General features: G+C 45.5%; 1 protein-coding gene across 1 annotated transcript; it reads left to right on the top strand.

The window, feature by feature from the left end:
- Nucleotides 1-7,944: 7,944 nt before the first annotated feature.
- LOC134532508 (alkaline phosphatase 4-like) lies at nt 7,945-19,457 on the top strand. Its single transcript, XM_063368971.1, has 3 exons — nt 7,945-8,048; nt 10,040-10,261; nt 14,335-19,457. Exons 2-3 carry the CDS (start codon nt 10,046-10,048, stop codon nt 15,688-15,690), a joined length of 1,572 nt encoding a protein of 523 aa, XP_063225041.1. The 5' UTR covers nt 7,945-8,048; nt 10,040-10,045; the 3' UTR covers nt 15,691-19,457.
- The last annotated feature ends 652 nt before the right edge of the window (nt 19,458-20,109 follow it).

A 20,109-nucleotide genomic window follows, 5' to 3' on the forward strand; every position in this document is an offset into this window, starting at 1 on the left:
ACGTCATACTAGATGACGATATATATGCTTTGAAAAAAGTGGTGGGAGTCAGTCTGCTAGCACCCACCATTGAGGAAGGAGCCTGTCGCCATTTTTAATTTTTTTTTTTGCCCTCACCAGGTTCGAACCGAGGACTCCAAACTCCGTGTCGTAAAAGTATATTTTTTAAATATTTTTTTATTAAAAATTTTATTATTTGAATTTTTTTATATTTTTTAAAAAAAATTTCATTAAAATCGGATAATAAATAAAAAAGTTAAAGATGGCGGCCGTAACGGAAATTGCAACGGTGACGTCATCATCCAATATGGCTGCCATGACATCCTTATTTTCAAGGTCGGCGGCTTATAAGCGGCTAGCTCTTAGGAGTTTTAAGCCGCTTTTAGGAGTTTTCGTTTTTTCTAGGGCAACGCGACTTTTGAGGATTTTCGAAATCCTAATTTTTGAACTGTGGAATTATTTGAGATTTTTTGGCGGAAATTTTTTTCAAAAAAATTGAAATTTTGGCGATTTTTGAGGAATTTTGGGCAAATTTTGCCCAATTTTGGCGGATTTTGACACATTTTGAGGATCAAATTCAAGGTCAAGGTCAAAGGTCAAGGTCACAACCATCCAAGATGGCCGCCGTGACGTCACAATCCAAAATGGCGGACACCGGCACCGGCACCACGCGCCAGCGCCGTGCGCCCGGAGCCCCTATCCTATACTACTGTTGTGGATAAAGTTATTCTTAAATTATTATTATTATTAGTGATTATATACGGTTAGGCAGTGAAAATTTGTAAAACCACAAAATGTGAAATATCTCCTGAACGAAAAGTCATTGAAAAGCATTCTTGTTAACCACGAGGAACTAAGACATCCTGTATAATCAGTCTTGGGGACCTAACTCGCCAAAGGACGTACTCAACCAATGATATGCCGCCCAGCCAATAACGACGGAGTGCTTCTACGTATGAGCGATGTGTAATTTCGCCTCTGTAAGATTACTTGTTTCGTGCTTTCAACTCGTTATCTGCTCTTATCAAGGCATCTGTAAAGTTGTTCACCGTCACCACTGCAGTGATGTGCTGTGTGTCTGCAGTGACATTCCTCTGTGACGCATCCGCGAGCAGACAGCCGCGCTAAGCCTCTCAAGGCTAATTAACGATATGGCCGAGCTGCTAAGATCAATAACTTGTCCAGCGACTTGTTAACATGTTCGTCGGGCGATGCTAAACAGGGCCCTGTTCGCTGGCGCAGGCTCCGTTTGGCCGGAGCTTTCCATCCAAGTCCCTATAGAGATTCAGTCGCGAGCTATTTCTGTCCTCAACCCTATAGGGTTTCAGTCGCGAGCTATTCCTTTCCAAGTCCCTATAGAGATTCAGTCGCGAGCTATTCCTGTCCTCAACCCTATAGGGTTTCAGTCGCGAGCTATTCCTTTCCAAGTCCCTATAGAGATTCAGTCACGAGCTATTCCTGTCCTCAACCCTATAGGGTTTCAGTCGCGAGCTATTCCTTTCCAAGCCCCTATAGAGATTCAGTCGCGAGCTATTCCTGTCCTCAACCCTATAGGGTTTCAGTCGCGAGCTATTCCTTTCCAAGTCCCTATAGAGATTCAGTCGCGAGCTATTCCTGTCCTCAACCCTATAGGGTTTCAGTCGCGAGCTATTCCTTTCCAAGTCCCTATAGAGATTCAGTCACGAGCTATTCCTGTCCTCAACCCTATAGGGTTTCAGTCGCGAGCTATTCCTTTCCAAGCCCCTATAGAGATTCAGTCGCGAGCTATTCCTGTCCTCAACCCTATAGGGTTTCAGTCGCGAGCTATTCCTTTCCAAGCCCCTATAGAGATTCAGTCGCGAGCTATTCCTGTCCTCAACCCTATAGGGTTTCAGTCGCGAGCTATTCCTTTCCAAGTCCCTATAGAGATTCAGTCGCGAGCTATTCCTGTCCTCAACCCTATAGGGTTTCAGTCTAGAGCTATTCCTTTCCAAGTCCCTATAGAGATTCAGTCACGAGCTATTCCTGTCCTCAACCCTATAGGGTTTCAGTCGCGAGCTATTCCTTTCCAAGCCCCTATAGAGATTCAGTCGCGAGCTATTCCTGTCCTCAACCCTATAGGGTTTCAGTCGCGAGCTATTCCTTTCCAAGTCCCTATAGAGATTCAGTCGCGAGCTATTCCTGTCCTCAACCCTATAGGGTTTCAGTCGCGAGCTATTCCTTTCCAAGTCCCTATAGAGATTCAGTCACGAGCTATTCCTGTCCTCAACCCTATAGGGTTTCAGTCGCGAGCTATTCCTTTCCAAGCCCCTATAGAGATTCAGTCGCGAGCTATTCCTGTCCTCAACCCTATAGGGTTTCAGTCGCGAGCTATTCCTTTCCAAGCCCCTATAGAGATTCAGTCGCGAGCTATTCCTGTCCTCAACCCTATAGGGTTTCAGTCGCGAGCTATTCCTTTCCAAGTCCCTATAGAGATTCAGTCGCGAGCTATTCCTGTCCTCAACCCTATAGGGTTTCAGTCTAGAGCTATTCCTTTCCAAGTCCCTATAGAGATTCAGTCGCGAGCTATTTCTGTCCTCAACCCTATAGGGTTTCAGTCGCGAGCTATTCCTTTCCAAGTCCCTATAGAGATTCAGTCGCGAGCAATTCCTGTCCTCAACCCTATAGGGTTTCAGTCTAGAGCTATTCCTTTCCAAGTCCCTATAGAGATTCAGTCACGAGCTATTCCTGTCCTCAACCCTATAGGGTTTCAGTTGAGAGCTATTCCTTTCCAAGTCCCTATAGAGATTCAGTCGCGAGCTATTCCTGTCCTCAACCCTATAGGGTTTCAGTCTAGAGCTATTCCTTTCCAAGTCCCTATAGAGATTCAGTCACGAGCTATTCCTGTCCTCAACCCTATAGGGTTTCAGTCTAGAGCTATTCCTTTCCAAGTCCCTATAGAGATTCAGTCACGAGCTATTCCTGTCCTCAACCCTATAGGGTTTCAGTCGCGAGCTATTCCTTTCTTAGCCCCTATAGAGATTCAGTCGCGAGCTATTCCTGTCCTCAACCCTATAGGGTTTCAGTCGAGAGCTATTCCTTTCCAAGTCCCTATAGAGATTCAGTCGCGAGCTATTCCTGTCCTCAACCCTATAGGGTTTCAGTCGCGAGCTATTCCTTTCCAAGCCCCTATAGAGATTCAGTCGCGAGATATTTCTGTCCTCAACCCTATAGGGTTTCAGTCGCGAGCTATTCCTTTCCAAGCCCCTATAGAGATTCAGTCGCGAGCTATTTCTGTCCTCAACCCTATAGGGTTTCAGTCGCGAGCTATTCCTTTCCAAGCCCCTAAAGAGATTCAGTCGCGAGCTATTTCTGTCCTCAACCCTATAGGGTTTCAGTCGCGAGCTATTCCTTTCCAAGCCCCTATAGAGATTCAGTCGCGAGCTATTTCTGTCCTCAACCCTATAGGGTTTCAGTCGCGAGCTATTCCTTTCCAAGTCCCTATAGAGATTCAGTCGCGAGCTATTCCTGTCCTCAACTCTATAGGGTTTCAGTCGCGAGCTATTCCTTTCCAAGTCCCTATAAAGAAAAGACAAATAAAAAACAAAGAAAAAATGGACTAACAGAACGAAAAAAAACCCGCAAATGATGACAGCACAAAAATATTGAGTTTTTGTTTGTTGACCATATTCCTGATATGGAATATTATGTGACGTTTATATCCTGTTGACAACAGCAATTGTTTGCTCAATTTTTTTTGTCTTTTGTGTTTTTTGTAGTTTTCTTCTACAGACATACATGTGCTTTAGCAATGGCGTATGTCCAAAAGCTTACATCAAGCTACTTAGTTATTAAATTAAAGTATTAGATATTTTCAACAATTTTTCAACGGGCGCGTTAGGCGTCTTAAAACCGACTAGTATTTATACAAGCAGCAAGGACTTTCTGGGGAAATCTTGCATTGCTGTCAGTGGGTCTACGTGGCACTGAACTTAGCCTCGGTAAACTTCACTTGCCAAGTGTAACTCTTGTTGCACAAGGCTTGACAATGCCGTGGAGTTCTGCTTCAGTGTAAACATGAAGCGCGTATGGCTTTGTGTTTATTTGATGACAGAAGCACGAATGTTTCGTCGCACCGTGGACAGCTCTTGAGCAGGAACAACAGGGTAGAACCACGTGGAAAAATTAAGTCAAATTCATATGTAATTACTAGAGACAAGATTACTTAGCGGATTCGTTTCGCTCTTGGCTAACTCAATTTTCCTGCACAAAATAATAATCACGCCTTTTTATAGAGTCCATTGATCGATAACAAGGTCACGCACTTAGCGGGTTACTCGTGATCAGATAGCCATTTCTTCTCTTTGTCGGGGTCTTCGCCGCGTATAAAGCACTGTAGTCCAATCATCAGCGAGAAACAGATGTATATGTGCTTCAGAAATACCTACCCAATGAATCGGCATAATAATAGTGTCCCAATTAATGACAGATCTCTTACCATGGAAAACGTATATAAACACAGAATAGCTAGGAGGACGCAATTTCGCGGGAAAAATAAATATGATCCTTTATGAGAGAACTCCTACCATGGAAAAAATAATCTATAAACACGTGAAATCTAGGTGCACGCATTTTTCGCGGGAAAAAAAAAATATCGATCATCAGACTGCAAAAAGATGTGCCTGCGAGTAACTGTTTCCTTGTGATTGGCGGCCGTCTGCAAGAGAAGTCATTGCCCTGTTTAGCCGTGCCATTAAGGGCACCTTTGCTCCGGCTCTGGATGGTTGAGAACTGGCGTGCAGACAATATAAGTACACCTGAAAGAAACCCAGGCCAATCACGAAACATGCGGCTGATCTGGAAATCTTGTCGCGGGATATGCGCGACTCTTAACGACAGCTGGGTCCTCCCCGCTGCAGGCTGGAACACGCTCGAGGCACTCGAGCGCGCCCATTGGTCGACACCAAGGTCGGAGAGTCGTCGCACGTGATTGGCTCGCGCTACTCGTGTTCATTGCCGGCCAGGGTCGTCCAGGCGCGCGGGAGGATCACTGGGCCAATTCATCAAGTGAAAGGAGAAGTCAAGCATTATCTAGTCTAGGCCTTCGCCGAATTAATGCCAAATTGCTCGGGCACCTTATGCTAGTGGCTCGAGTGAATAATAATCCTTGTACATCTAATGCTTGTGGCTACAGTTAATAAGGAATCTTGTACACCTAATGATAGTGGCTACAGTACGTAACGACCCTTGTGACTTAAGTAACCTTGTGCATCTAATGCTAGTGGCTTGAATAAATAATGAGTCTCGTGCATCTAATGTTAGTGGCTTCAGTAAGTAAGGAGCCTAGGAGTCCAGTACTAGTACAGAAATAATGTGTACGTAATGCATAATATTGTTCTCTAGAATATATTTTCACCGAGAGAGATTTCCGATACTTGGTAGAATCTTCTTACCCCCTTGGCCGTAGAGGGTTATTTCTTTGTCGTGGCGTTGCTGCAGTTAGATGGATCACATACGATCTTTTAACACGCCAGGCATGTTCTCATTGGCCGAATCCCGTCCTTCAATCCTGATACACGTGTTCTATGGTTACCAAATAAGTTATCTACTTAATGGCGTGACACAAACAATTTAGTTCCCCTCGGTAAATCATTGCCTCCAAAACTGTCGCAATACGAGTCTCTGTAAGAACAGAACTGACTGTACGCATTAAAAATAAAAATAAAAATTGTTTTTGTGCGATAATTCATGATTAATCGAGTTTTTATTCGTTATCAGCGAGATGAGAAACCATCAAATAGTTAATAAATCTAGGACTGTGAAGAGGGGAGGATTGAAAGCACATTAAAGTACTTTACCAGACAGCGAGGGAAAAAATAGTTTATATTACGTAATTTCCTAAAATAAAATGTTGGATCGTATGATCTGCGGCCAAAGTGCGTGTATCAGCAGTAGTTACATGTACGGGTTTTTCATTTTTTGTTCTCAGCCAGAACGATATCTATAGTTGGTTCACTGTTAGATAAAAGTTTTGAAACTCTACTTAGTTTCTAATTCGTGCTTATCTTTATAGCGCTTGTTGATTCGTGAAATAATTATCACATGTTTTAATAAGACTTTAGTCAATGGAACCATATTTAAAAAAAGTCGCTTGCATATTGATTTACTGTATTCCAGGTCATTTTTTAAGTTAAATATTATGAATAAATTCGAAGATTTTATTAGTTAAGCTATCAAGGACAGACTTGTGTAAAGTATGAAAATTATCTCTCAGACTTGCAATATTTCTCAGAGCCAAATGAGTACCCTGCTACAGTCTACATAACAGAGCTTCGAACCCCGTAGAAAAAATATTTTTTTTTTTAGTTTAAAATACGTCCTATTTATTTAATGTGAAAGTTTTCCCCTCAACTGTTGAGTGGAAGCTTAAAGTTTCTTTCTAATCCAAAATTTGCAAACCGTTCGTCTAACCATTTCCAATATAGTCGTTGCTCTTAAATCCGAAAGGTTTCGTTTCGGCACATTCTGTTATCGGGCACTGATCTGTCTGCTTGCGTTCGGATTTTAATCCCAGCAGATTCAGGTTTCATCGCAGGTTGAGCATCGTGTCCGCTCAATATTACAACTGAGCACATTCAGTATACACCCATAGAGCAGCTTGTTACAACTCGTTTAAAATATTAATATTTCTTTTTTAGAATTTAACAAACTAAGTGTATTTGATTGGGAGGGACAAACTAAGTGTATTTGATTGGGAAGGATCTGGGTTAGGGAAAGCTCTTTAAGTGAGTCTCAGGGATTAGCCTATGCACGTAATCATTCTGACAACCGTGCAGCCATGCAGGAAGAGTAACATTATTCATGTGTGCTGTATTCGTGGATTGGCCAGCCATGGTAGCAATTTGTGTCATGACTAACTCCCCTTTCTTATAACTAGTCAAACAAAATCCAGGAACAAACCTATTTGTCCGCGTTCGCCCTCAGCGTATACTTATTTTATTTTTGACGTGATAACGTCTTATAAATCTATGAACGCCTGCTGCACGCACGAAAAAGCATGACTCGTTGTCACGTTCCGCCTGAGCCGAGCGTGCAAGCGAGAGCGCGGAACAAGTGATAGAGAGGCACGTTCGGCTTGCGACGCATCTATCTCTCTCCCACTCCATCGGCCGATGCGTCCGAGTAGAAGAGAGACAGCGGCAGCACACAACCTACACGTGAACTGTTTTGTCAACTGTTTATAAAGTGAAGTGAAAAGTTAATGTGGGTTTGTATGCAATTTTTCATCAATGTTTACTTATGACGTTATCACGTGAAATTATCGTCCGTAAACCGACTTTACAGACAACCCTCTTTATTTTTTTTTGTAAACAGGCTTTACTTGGATATCTAAAACAGTTTTTAAATTGCATGTTGTTCCCCCCCCCCCCTCCCCTCAAGTTGTGCACACAGTATGAGTGCTCGTGTAGCATAAAAGTGTTTTCAAGCATCATCTTTTTAAAAAACACTGTGCGTCTCCCGCCGCAGCCACTACGGCGTTTGGCCCTCGCTAACCCGTCTCGTCACGGGTTCCCGACGGCCGATATTCTCGGGAATCCTTCTTTTCACAGACGAGAGAGCCAAACGTCCGATCGTGCATCATCGGGTTTTTTTTTTGTTCATTGTAGATGAATATGGCGGTGTTGATAAAATGATACTAATGGTCAATTAGGTTAGGTTAGCTACATTATAAATACTTTAAAACACTGTGGACGTTGATTTGTTTAGGATAGCTACGTTAAAGATACGGGGAAAAAACATAAACTTCGGGGAACTTCGGGTTTTGGCTCTCTCGTCTGTGAAGAGAAGGCTTCCCGATATTCTGGCGAGGTCGTGATAGGGGCGGGTGCACTATGCGGCGGCGCGGGTGTTCAAAGTCCGGGGGAGGGGCGGGGGGGAGGGAGCGGATAAAGCCCAGGGCCCTGCCCCGCACTCGCCAATCAGCGAGGCGAGAGTCGCGCCGGCCGCGTCACGTGACCTCGCGACCCGCGAGCTGGTAGCAGGGGGAGACCCGGAGACCCGTCCCCTCCGCGCCGTCGACTCTACTGCAGGTGAGTCGCTCCCGCCTGGCCGCCGTCCAGGTTCGTCGTCCGCCTGCATTCCAGTCGCTACCCCGCTGTGTTCTTCCGTGTTGTTGTATCATGTCTCATGACTAGGCCCCGGAAAAAATTCGCGGGTTCCATGACCTCTAGGATGAACTCCATAGTTCTACGTACACTCGGTCAAATGCCACCCTCTCATTGGCTGCTGTCTTGTGAAGGTGTCCCCAACGTAGCGGCCTGTGATTCGATACAGCTACGGTTGAGTGTTTCTCACTGGCCCAGAGTCATCCAGGTGAGTTGTGAGCCAATAGCAGAGGCAGCACCAAGGTATAACTATTTGAATTTCAGGCTGTCGTGAAATGAAACCGCGAATTTTTCCGGTCTCTATTCATGACTAGAGACCCGGAAAATTCGAGGGTTCATTTCGTGTTTTGCTAAAATTCAAATAATTATACCTTAGTGCTGCTTCTGTCATTGGTTCACTGTTAATCTGGAGGACTGAGGGCCAATTAGTGACCCTCACTCATAGAAGTATCAAATCACAAACCACCCAGTCGAGACGACTCACAAGTCAGCAGCCAATGAACAGTTGGCATTTGCCCGAGTGTGTAGAGGATATTGGAGTCTATCCTGGAAGTCATGAACTCGCAAATTTTCCGGGTCTCTATTCATGACTAAGTTCCTTCAACGTAATTCTTGTGCTGTCTGACATTTTTAAGGACGAACATTTTTTGTCCGTGCTGTACTTGTTTTAGTTTCATCGTTGGTTCCGTTTGCCCTACATACAGCTGATTCAGTCTTGATTTCTGTGAATTTTTTTTAGATAAATTTTTTTTCGGCCTTTTTGCATGACAAACACTGCAAAACTGCAATGTCGTATGTCCCAAAAATACTGCATTAAGTCTTCTGTTATATTTCAGAAATTTTCAAAAAAATATATATATATATATCATGGATTTTTTTTCAATGTATTCTGCACATTAATATAATGATGTCGGACACACATAAACTGGGCAGTGTTCTACTTCGGTGCTATCAAATAGCGGCTTCTTGCTTCGATCGTTATTACGTGGTAGACGACAACATTTGGGTTGAACTCACGCGTTATCAGCGCGTCGCGCCAAGGAAGTACCAGTAAGTCGCGGCGACCTGCGCTAGGCGCGACGCGCGTCGCTGCTCCGGAGAGAGTGGCATGGCGTGACATTTTCCCTGTCACGGGTTGTGGCCTGACAGTTACAGTTGCGACCGCTAAACGCGACATGGCTGTCGCCGTGACTTTTATGCAGCGACAAAAAAATATTCCCCATCCCTAGATACTACCCCCTTAAGGCCATTGTTCGCGATTTTTGCAAATCAGTGTGTTACGTATCAAAATTTGAGCGAAAATGTTTTCAGTTATAAGAGACGTAAAACTGCATGCATTAAAGGGAAAAGTCCAACATATTTAACGCCATATCGTTGAACTCATTAAAATTTTCACAATATTTAATAATAAAAACAATTGAAAAAAGAACATTTAAATAATTTAGTTCCATCTGTGTTAACGGGTGTCTACGTGTATTTGAAGTAAAGTGCGTTTTATTCCTAACATTATCTTCAGTAATTTCACAACCTTCCTGTCTAGTTAAACTTAGGATTATTTCGATAGTTTCTGTCTTTTAAGTTAAAAAATAATTGGTATGTGACTTGCAAATTTTCTAGTAAAAATATATATTGGGCGTACAAGGAAAACCCACTAAGTCCAGTTAGATTAAAAAAAAAAGATATTCATATGACAAAGTCCAGTTTAATATGTTTTATGACAAGTATATTTTGTTAGATTAAACATGTTTCAGTACCGTATATATTTTACAATATTTTACAAACCCATTTGAATAAAAAAAATCAATTTTTCAACTTAATTTCATTATATGGACTTAAAGGGTTTTTATTGTACGCCCACGATATTATGTTTAAAGGATGTTCGGATGTGAGTGCATGTGGGGAGCGGTGTGTCGCAGGCCCGGATGTGCGCGCGCGCGGTCTCGCTGATGCTGCTGCTGGCGGCGGCGCTGGGGGCGGCGCCGGGGGCGGAGGACGCCGCCCACTGGAGGCGGCTGGGGCAGGCGCACCTGCGGCGCGTGCTGTCCACGCGACACAACCTCCGGCACGCGCGCAACGTGGTGCTGTTCGTGGGCGACGGCATGGGCATGACCACCGTCACCGCCGCCAGGATCTTCAAGGTCAGCTCCCGCGCCGGGCGGCTGTCGTTGGTGGAGACCGGACAAATTCGCGGATTCATTTCGTGATAGGCTGAAATTCAAACACGTGCACGATTCTGCTGGTTCTGCTATTGGCTCGCAGTTTAACTGGAGATCTCTGGACCAACGAGAGACTATCGACCGAAGAAGCGTCGAATCACAAGCTACCCAGTGGAGACGCCTCACAATTAAGTACCCAATGAACACGCTTGTTTACTTGAGAAATGCAGAGGATAATGGAGGCTATCCTAGAGGTCATTGAATACGCGAATTTTTCCGGTCCCTAGCTATTGGCTTACTGTTCATCTGGACGAATCTCAACCAATTAAAAAAACCTCCAACCAAAGAAGGATAGAATCACAGACAAACCAGCTGAGACGTCTTACAAGTCAGCAGCCAATGAACTGGTGTTATTTGCCGGAGTGTAAATGTACAGGGAAATGTGCAGTCTATCCTGAAGGCCATTGAAACCGCGAATTTGTCCGGTCTCTAGTGATTGGCGCGCTGACAGCGGTCCATCCAAGCACGACACACAGAGAGTGCCGCAAGGTTCTAACACGCAGCTGGTCGCTCCAAGTACACGGGCCTATTGACCAGTAGCTGGACTCAAACAAATGTTTGTCTGCAGTGTGCGTCAGCAACAGGGACGGAACTTCAGGGAGGGGGGGGGGGGGAAAGACAGATGGAGCTTATGCCCCGGGCGCCGCATTTGGATGAGTTGGGAAGAATGCGTGAAACTGGCAGAATCATTTTTATTAGAATATCGTAGTGTTAGAATTAAAAAGAAAAAAAAAATTGCGGGCAAATGAACTGAATTATTTGCATTTGGAAGATACGTAACACGTATACAGTCAAATATTTTAAAAACTGGTATTTTTCGCGTACCATCCAACTTGAGATTTATTAAAAATGTAATTACTACCATATAAATATGTAATGGAGTCAGGTGTTGTCGGGAAAGGTTTTTGTTTGGTTTTCTTTTTAAGGAGAGGCGCCAAGATGATTATTTTCCCCGGGTGGAAACTAGTCTAGTTACGTCTTGCGATCTGGGCTCCATGGTTGGAGGGAATAGTGTTGTTCCGAGCGGAGGGCAGAGTGGAACCAGCAGTAACGCCTCAACCCGGCCAACTGTCAGTCATCCATCTTCGTGACGGCAACCACGCTCCCGCTTTCTTTTCATTTTCGCTATCGAACAATGGGTATTTCTTTTTGCCTAGGTAGATAGTTTAAGCGTGTTAAATGTCGCTTAAGGGTGAAGTAACAAATTGACTTTTACGATATGGACGTTTTGTCACAATCGTCGCGTGTGTTTTCGGGTTTCCCCGCGCTTTCATGCATGCACAATGTGAAAGGCTTTCGGAACTGCTGTTTTGTACACTCCTAGTTGTTTCAACTGGGACATTACTCAAATATCCTCGGGCATCAACATAGTTGTGCATCACAATCACAAGCGGCTATTTTTTAAATAAACAAGTATTTTCTCTGTAGTCGCCTTCATTGGTATTATTTTGACATATTACAACCTACTTTTAGCGGTGATACAAATAATTCGTAAAATGCAGGTTTGCGATCTTGAAATGAAACTTCTTTAGAGGTGTTAAGTAATCCAAGGAGATGACGACATAAAGGCGTAACGAAGGTGCAGAACGAAAAATGTAGGGAAGTGTCAAATTATTGGCCTAAAACACGGCTGTCAGAAGCTGTGCAAGGACAGGCAATGACAATATAAAATAGACAAGATTCGGTTTCATGTCGGTTCTCAGCAAATGCAAGATGTAGGCATACTACGTGATTTTCGATGAGGAATTCAATTGTAAAAATACTCGCAGACTATGGTAAAAATTCAATAAAAGCTTTTACTATTGCTTTTAACTCTGCATTGGTATGTATAGTGCCAATTATCTCACCTAGGTCGCAGTAAAATCGTTGCCATGAAATTTTGCAATAGGTGTTTCATATAAATTTAATGTAAAATATGTTATTGATTGCGAGAAACTGGCGTTTTCTTTCATTTAAACGTATTCATAACAAGAGTCTGAATGATTACCAGACTTCGCTGAAGCATAGATGTCATATTGAGAGTTTTGAAGTCACCGTTACGTGTGACGCAACACGCAGCAGACGTAGTAGCAGACTCTCTTTGTCCACCCCTGGACGCATTAGCAGAGCAGTCACGTCACGTCCGACACAACGGCGTCGCTGATTGGCGGTTGGCGAGGACACCGCGGTCTGCTCTTCACGCGCGGACGAGCGCCATTCATTGTGCCCTGATTTGCAGTCACAGCAGATGTTCTACCTACTTGTGTTGGCCACGTGTCCTGTTGTGTCGCCGACAGCAAGAGCATGAAGTGACGAGAACAGGAAGACGTTTTGTTGGCTTGAGGAAGGATCTCACATTCAATCTTGATTCTTCATTCTCTAGAGATACCTTTTGTTAAGGGTAGGGACCGGAAAAATTCGCGGGTTCCATGACCTCTAGGATGAACTCCATAGTTCTACGTACACTCGGTCAAATGCCACCCACTCATTGGCTGCTGACTTGTGAGACATCCCAGCGTTGCAGCTTGTGATTCGATAAAGCTTTGTTTGGGTGTTTCTCACTGGCCTAAAGTCATCCAGGTGAGTTGTGAGCCAATAGCAGAGGTAGCACTGAGGTATAAATATATGAATTTTAACCTATCGCGAAAGGAAACCACGATTTTTTCCGGACTCTAGTTAAGGGCTATTTCTGTAAATTTAACATGATCTCTCTCTTGCAATTTTTTTTCTGTCACAAATATTTTTAACAGATATTTACTTAGAGTAATATAATGACAATGAGTGTAAATGTAGAGCAATTGATAACAATTTCACACATGTGACATAACAACAAATGGAATAGAGGATTTGTCTTAAAATTTTCATAAACAGCCCTTAAATAATAGTAATGTCGAGAAAATAAAAAAAAATCAACATGCCGTGTGGGACGCCACCTATAATGTTTACTACTGTGGATTATTGATTTATTAATTTTTAATAATTCTGTTTTACATTTGTGTTTTGAAAAAAATTCACTCTGCTTGCCGTACACATATTCAAAATGACGAAGCATTCAGAAAATAAATATTAAATTTAAACTTTGAACTATGAACTAGTTGGAATAAAGGGCTTATCGATGGTGTCAGATTAGCTGCAACGCACTTAAACGAAGTTAGTGGTCGCACGAGGCGCGGCACAGGAGTTGGTGCAGCCAGGTGGTGCAGCCAGGGAGGTGCAGCCAGGTGGTGCAGCCAGGTGGTGCAGCCAGGTGGTGCAGCCAGGGAGGTGCAGCCAGGTGGTGCAGCCAGGTGGTGCAGCCAGGTGGTGCAGCCAGGTGGTGCAGCCAGGGAGGTGCAGCCAGGGAGGTGCAGCCAGGTGGTCCAGCCAGGTGGTGCAGCCAGGTGGTGCAGCCAGGTGGTCCAGCCAGGTGGTGCAGCCAGGAGGTGCAGCCAGGTGGTGCAGCCAGGTAGTGCAGCCAGGGTGGTGCAGCCAGGCGGTGCAGCCAGGTGGTGCAGCCAGGGAGGTGCAGCCAGGGCGGTGCAGCCAGGTGGTGCAGCCAGGTGGTCCAGCCAGGTGGTGCAGCCAGGTGGTGCAGCCAGGTGGTGCAGCCAGGGAGGTGCAGCCAGGTGGTGCAGCCAGGTGGTGCAGCCAGGTGGTGCAGCCAGGTGGTGCAGTCAGGTGGTGCAGCCAGGTGGTGCAGCCAGGGTGGTGCAGCCAAAGAGGTGCAGCCAGGTGGTGCAGCCAGGTGGTGCAGCCAGGTAGTGCAGCCAGGGAGGTGCAGCCAGGTGGTGCAGCCAGGTGGTGCAGCCAGGAGGTGCAGCCAGGGAGGTGCAGCCAGGTGGTGCAGCCAGGTGGTCCAGCCAGGTGGTGCAGCCAGGTGGTGCAGCCAGGTGGTGCAGCCAGGTGGTGCAGCCAGGAGGTGCAGCCAGGGTGGTGCAGCCAGGTAGTGCAGCCAGGGAGGTGCAGCCAGGTGGTGCAGCCAGGTGGTGCAGCCAGGAGGTGCAGCCAGGTGGTGCAGCCAGGCGGCGTGTGCGCAGGGCCAGCAGCGCGGGCGGCCCGGCGAGGAGACGACCCTGAGCTTCGAGCGCTTCCCCGTGGTGGGGCTCGCCAAGACCTACAACGTGGACCGCCAGGTGCCCGACTCGGCCGCCACCGCCACGGCGCTCTTCAGCGGCGTCAAGGTCAACTACTACACGCTGGGGCTGGACGCGACGGCGACGCGCGACCGCTGCGACGCCCGCGCCGACGCGGCGCGACGCCTGGACACGCTGGCGTCGTGGGCGCAGGAGGCGGGCCGCCACGTGGGGCTGGTGACCACGACGCGGCTGACGCACGCCACGCCGGCGGCGCTGTACGCGCACGCCAACAGCCGCGACTGGGAGTGCGACGGCGCCGTGCCCGCCGACCAGAGATCCTGCGCCAAGGACGTGGCGCGCCAGCTGGTGGAGGAGCTGCCGGGGAGGAACCTGCGCGTGGTGCTGGGAGGCGGCGCGCGCCAGCTCGGAGACTCGGAGGCCGGCGACGACGCCGTGGACGGCTGTCGGCGGCGCGACGGGCGCAACCTTGCCGAGGAGTGGCTGCGGCTGGGCGGCGGCCGGCGCCGGCTCGTGCGCACGGCGCAGGAGCTGGAGACCCTGGACGTGTCACGCGCCGACTACCTGCTGGGGGTGTTCGCCCCCGACCACCTGCCGTACGGCGCCGAGCGCTCCCCGCAGCACCCCTCGCTCGTCAACATGACGGCGGCGGCCATCGCCGTGCTGGAGCGCCACGCGCCGGGCTTCGTGCTCGTGGTGGAGGCCGGCCGCATCGACCACGCGCACCACGACAACTTCGCGCGCCTCGCCTTGCAGGAGGCCGTGGAACTGGACCAGGCCGTGGCGGCGGCGCTCGAGCTGACGGACCCCGACGAGACCCTGGTCGTCGTCACCGCCGACCACTCGCACGCCTTCACCGTGAACGGCTACCCGCCGCGCGGCGCCGACGTGCTCGGCTTCGCCAACGAGACGGAGGGCGAGCCCTACGAGACGCTGAGCTACGCCAACGGCAAGGGCTACCACACGCACCACCACGCCAATGGCTCGCTGCGGCGCGCCGCGGAGCTGGACCGCGCGGCGCCCAGGTACCGCCACTTCGCGGGCCGGCCGCTCGACGTGGAGACGCACGGCGGCGAGGACGTGCCGGTGTACGCGCGCGGGCCGCACGCGCACGTGCTGGCCGGCGTCTACGAGCAGAGCTACGTGGCGCACGCGCTGGGCTACGCCGCGTGCCTCGGCCCGTCGGCGGAGCTGTGTCCGCCGCGCGCGCGGCTGCGCTACCGGGGCGGCGCGCGGTCCCTGGCGCCGCCGGGGGCGGTCCTGCTCGCCCTGCTGGCCCTGGTGGCCCTGGGGCGGTAGCGACACTCGCCCTGCTCGCCCTGGGGTGGTAGCGACACTCGCTCTCCTCGCCCTGGGGCGGTAGCGACCCTCTCCCTGCTCGCCCTGGGGCGGTAGCGACACTCGCCCTCCTCGCCCTGGGGCGGTAGCGACCCTCTCCCTGCTCGCCCTGGGGCGGTAGCGACACTCGCCCTCCTCGCCCTGGGGTGGTAGCGACCCTCGCCCTGCTCGCCCTGGGGCGGTAGCGACACTCGCCCTGCTCGCCCTGGGGCGGTAGCGACCCTCGCCCTGCTCGCCCTGGGGCGGTAGCGACACTCGCCCGGCCTCGCAGCAGACCAGTCTTGGGGCTGTCTGCACCCGGAACTCGCGCGAAGAGACTGCATTATAACTAGAGACCTGTAAAATTCGCGGATTCATTTCCCGATGGGATAGAGACCAAATACTTTTGTCATTATTTTGCTTCAGTGATTGGGCCACAGTTTATCTGAAGGACTCTGGGCCAATGAAAAATCTTTAACAGATGATTTAGCGAATCACGATCATTCCAGTCAACAGGTGTTACGAGTCGGTAACCAATCAGCAGATGTAATTTTCACGAGTGCATAGAGGATCATGGAGTCTATCCATTAGGGATTTGAAATAGCGAATTTTAAAGGTATCTAATTATAACTATCAGTGAGCTGACACGAGTTTGTTTTTCATCAGCATTCGATCGTTTTTCACTCAAGATTCTTTTTGCATAGCCATATTGTTATTTTTTTTGTTTAATAATATTTGATAAGAGTTGTTGACCTTAAACGGGGTTGCATGCATAACTTTCGTTCAAGCATATGATTGCTCTATAGTTCACCAGCCAACAGACAGAAGCAACATAACAGACTTTCTGCATCAGTACAAATCGCAAGCTGACTGCGTGTAATATCCCTGTTCCAACTCAACGGAAGATTCGGAACTATCATGAGCTTGTTTGTAAAGTAATTCACAGTATTCTATCTTTCTCCCGTAGTTGTCTGTTCGTCAGCAGGACTTTTGGTAATACTGAAGAATAGTCTTCCGCGGTATGGGGACTGCTTATCCGGGTCCAGTTTACAGGGAATCGATAATACATCAGAGTTTCAAGTCCATCCTGTAACCCAATAATTCTTTAAAATGAAAGAAATCTCTGACATTGAGATATTCTTAAAAAGAAAACTTTTTCCCTAAGTTCATGACATGTTTTTCATGTCCCAATAAATCCAGGCGTTCATGTTATGCATGTAACTACAATAATAAGTTGTCTACAATAAACAGAAATAAGCTACGCTCCTTTTTATAAATCCATGTCATAAGACCGTCAGAGCTGATGCGACGTGTTGCCCAAATGACATTCAGTATATTCTAGTCATTAGCAACTCCTAAATTTCCATAAATAATTATATTGTAATGAATGAAATATAAATATGTTACAGTAATTTTTAATTCCTATCTACGTAATCCAGTCGTGTAACCATTTCTCCAGTAATGAATACAGAAAAAAGTTGTAAGTAATTTAAAGTTTTAATAACGTAATATTAATTTCAAATTTTCTTGTAAGACATCTGTAGTGACATAAAATATTCCTAATATAAATTGAGTCACCGCCAGCGCAATTTAATATTTAGTACTAATGTTTCTTTTTTAAAAAAAGTTACGAGCGATGTTTCTACATTATCAGATTGATGTAAAATGTAGGGTGACCTGTTTGCAACATAATAATATTTATTTTCAGTCACAAAGAAATTAAGACAATGAAATTAGCAACAACAAATACAAAGAAATATATAAAAGGGTGATAAAAGTAACCTTTTAATTAATGAATAAACTTACAGTAGCGTTGAATCTTAAAGATTACACCAAGGACCAACGAATATTTCAATATTTCTGCTAGATAGGGAAGTACAACTTCTTGTAGTTAAGATCTAGATCATATTTTACAAACGTATAATGACAATTGTAGTGTCGAAACTCCTACTCGTTGACACTAGGCCGGTGCCATACGTGAAACTGTATAGTATAAACTAGTGGTGTGTGAAGACTGACGACCTGAAAATAGTTTTATATTAACGGTGTTTGAACCGCCAGTTCGTTGCTATCCGGACGTACGATAAATCGCTAGGAACCAAAGAGAAGCGAGCACAGAATGACGTCACCTGCGACTATTTATTTGTTTTTTTGAATGCATGCAGTTATATTGCACAACTGCCTTACAAGGTTTTTTTTCTTTACAGTTATTCCATTCGTATTTTGAGCTTTGTATTTTTTTAATAACGAATATGAAAATTGTGCATAAGTAAAGACCGGAAAAATTCGCGGATTCATTTCGTGATAGGCTGAAATTCAAACATGTGTACAATTCTGCTGGTTCTGCTATTGGCTCGCAGTTTAACTGGAGATCTCTGGGCCAATGAGAGACTATCGACCAAAGAAGCGTCGAATCACAAGCTACCCAGTGGTGACGCCTCACAATTTAGTACCCAATGAACACGCATGTTTACTTGAGAAATGCAGAGGATAATGGAGGCTATCCTAGAGGTCATTTAATCCGCGAATTTTTCCGGTCCCTATGCATAAGGAGTTAAATTTTTATTACATTTCATATCAACACTGTGTGTTAGTGGGAGTGTGCTCCTAACAACTTATGTCGTGTGTGATGTTAATAGTTGAGTGTGTGAGTATATTTATTGAGTGTTTTGTTTGATGTTTATGATGGCCAATTGATCCTAAAACAGTATTGACATGTCCTGACTGCATTGCAATTAATGTTGTGTGTGTATCATAAAAACATTTGTAAGGACATTCAAAGGCAGGGTAACTGCTACCCTGAACGAAAAGAGACGACAATTTTGACCGCAATTTCGGATATTATCTCTCCCAAAATTCACAAGTCTAGCCAGTTTATTCATATATTTTTATTTAGGTTTGGTATTTACTTGCAGTATCTAATAAGATTGTATTCAGGTAAACATATACTGTAAGGTATTCAGCCAGGTTGTACAAAACATATTGTAATTGCTTTATGTACCAATGCTTCACAATAAATAATGTTCAATTCTAATTATTCATATTATAATTTTGTTATAAGAGTGTGCTAATATTTTATTTCCCTAGGTGTGTAGGTTTTTTTTTAAATAACTTTCTTTGGCACAGACCAAATACAACATGCAGAACTATGAAAATTTCATTGAAGAATTTTAACACTTACAGACACTTACATAGTCACGTTGCTAACATAATGGAGCTACAAAAAAAACTTTGTATTAATTTCAAGATATTATTGATTCCACGTTATTCCGGTAGGCCTTTTGGAGATAAGGGATGGGTCGGGGGCTTTCGAACTAAGTTGTTCTTAAAGCGCTCTTGCCCAGTTGGATCTAAGCTCATGTGCCAGGGCCACTTTGTGTGGATGAACTAGGTCTTTGTAAGGCGGACGCATATCAACATTCTGGCTCCAGAAATGTTAGCGAATGTTTTTATGTTCGTTTAAGAAAAAAAAGATTATAATTGTAACTGACTCCAAGCTGCTTTCTGTTGCTAGAGTTTTTTTCAGAACAAAAAATAAAAGTTAGCATTAAACTGGAAATAAATGAACTTTTAGCACACACTGGTAAATGCACGCACAGACATTTTGGCAGCTCATCAAGAAATTATTCTTTAGACTTAAAACATTGTAAAAACGTTTTAACTGGTTGCTGTTAAAAATTGGTTGAATTTTTGGGTATATCTGAATTGAGAGACTATTTCCAAAATAAAAATAAAATTGCGAAAACTCCAAACTGTTTTTTTTTACTTACCGGCATGTTTTAGAATTATTCTATTAGAGGGCACTGTGATACTTTAAGTAATTTACCTGTGGTTAACGATTTTAACCCAAACATGACAAGCGAGTGAATCAACCATACATGCATGTATTGTAGATGAGGCAGAACTCAATTCCATTCGATAGTTTATAGATTTAGATTTTTTGGTTCACATTTAAACCTGCAATTAGGTTTACGCCAGCTGACACAAGCTGTTAAGCTTTCTCCTAAAGTCAATCGCACCTCTCACTTCAAAAAAGTCCCCCTCAAGACCATTCAACCCCCCCCCCCCCCCTACTGGGTTTCAGTGTTTCTTTCTTTCTGTTCATAACAGTTTTCTAGGATTCTCTAGAGGTTATAAAACGCTTCTAGTTGCTCTTAATATTCTTTCTACACACCAAAGATCAAAACGATTCAAAACATTCCAAAGTAATTTATGCCCTTGGCTTTTTGTTTTATATAAGCTGGATTGCTAATTAGACAGTGAAAGGGCTGTGGATTGGGGTAATTTCAACTACAATGCAATCTCATCTTGAGCAATGATATTAGAGGGTTTTAAAATGTGCCGGAAATTTGGTATTTCGAAACGTTTTCTTTTTTAAATTTTATATAATTTTTTTTTTTT

The sequence above is a fragment of the Bacillus rossius genome, chromosome 6, assembly GCF_032445375.1.
Source record: "Bacillus rossius redtenbacheri isolate Brsri chromosome 6, Brsri_v3, whole genome shotgun sequence".
NCBI lineage: Eukaryota > Metazoa > Arthropoda > Insecta > Phasmatodea > Bacillidae > Bacillus > Bacillus rossius.

Excerpts from the sequence above, each read along its gene's own strand:
- LOC134532508 (XM_063368971.1), top strand. The coding sequence starts at position 10,046 with ATGTGCGCGCGCGCGGTCTCGCTGATGCTGCTGCTGGCGGCGGCGCTG. Across the intron at positions 10,262-14,334 it reads CCGCCGCCAGGATCTTCAAG|GGCCAGCAGCGCGGGCGGCC; the intron begins GTCAGCTCCCGC and ends GCGTGTGCGCAG.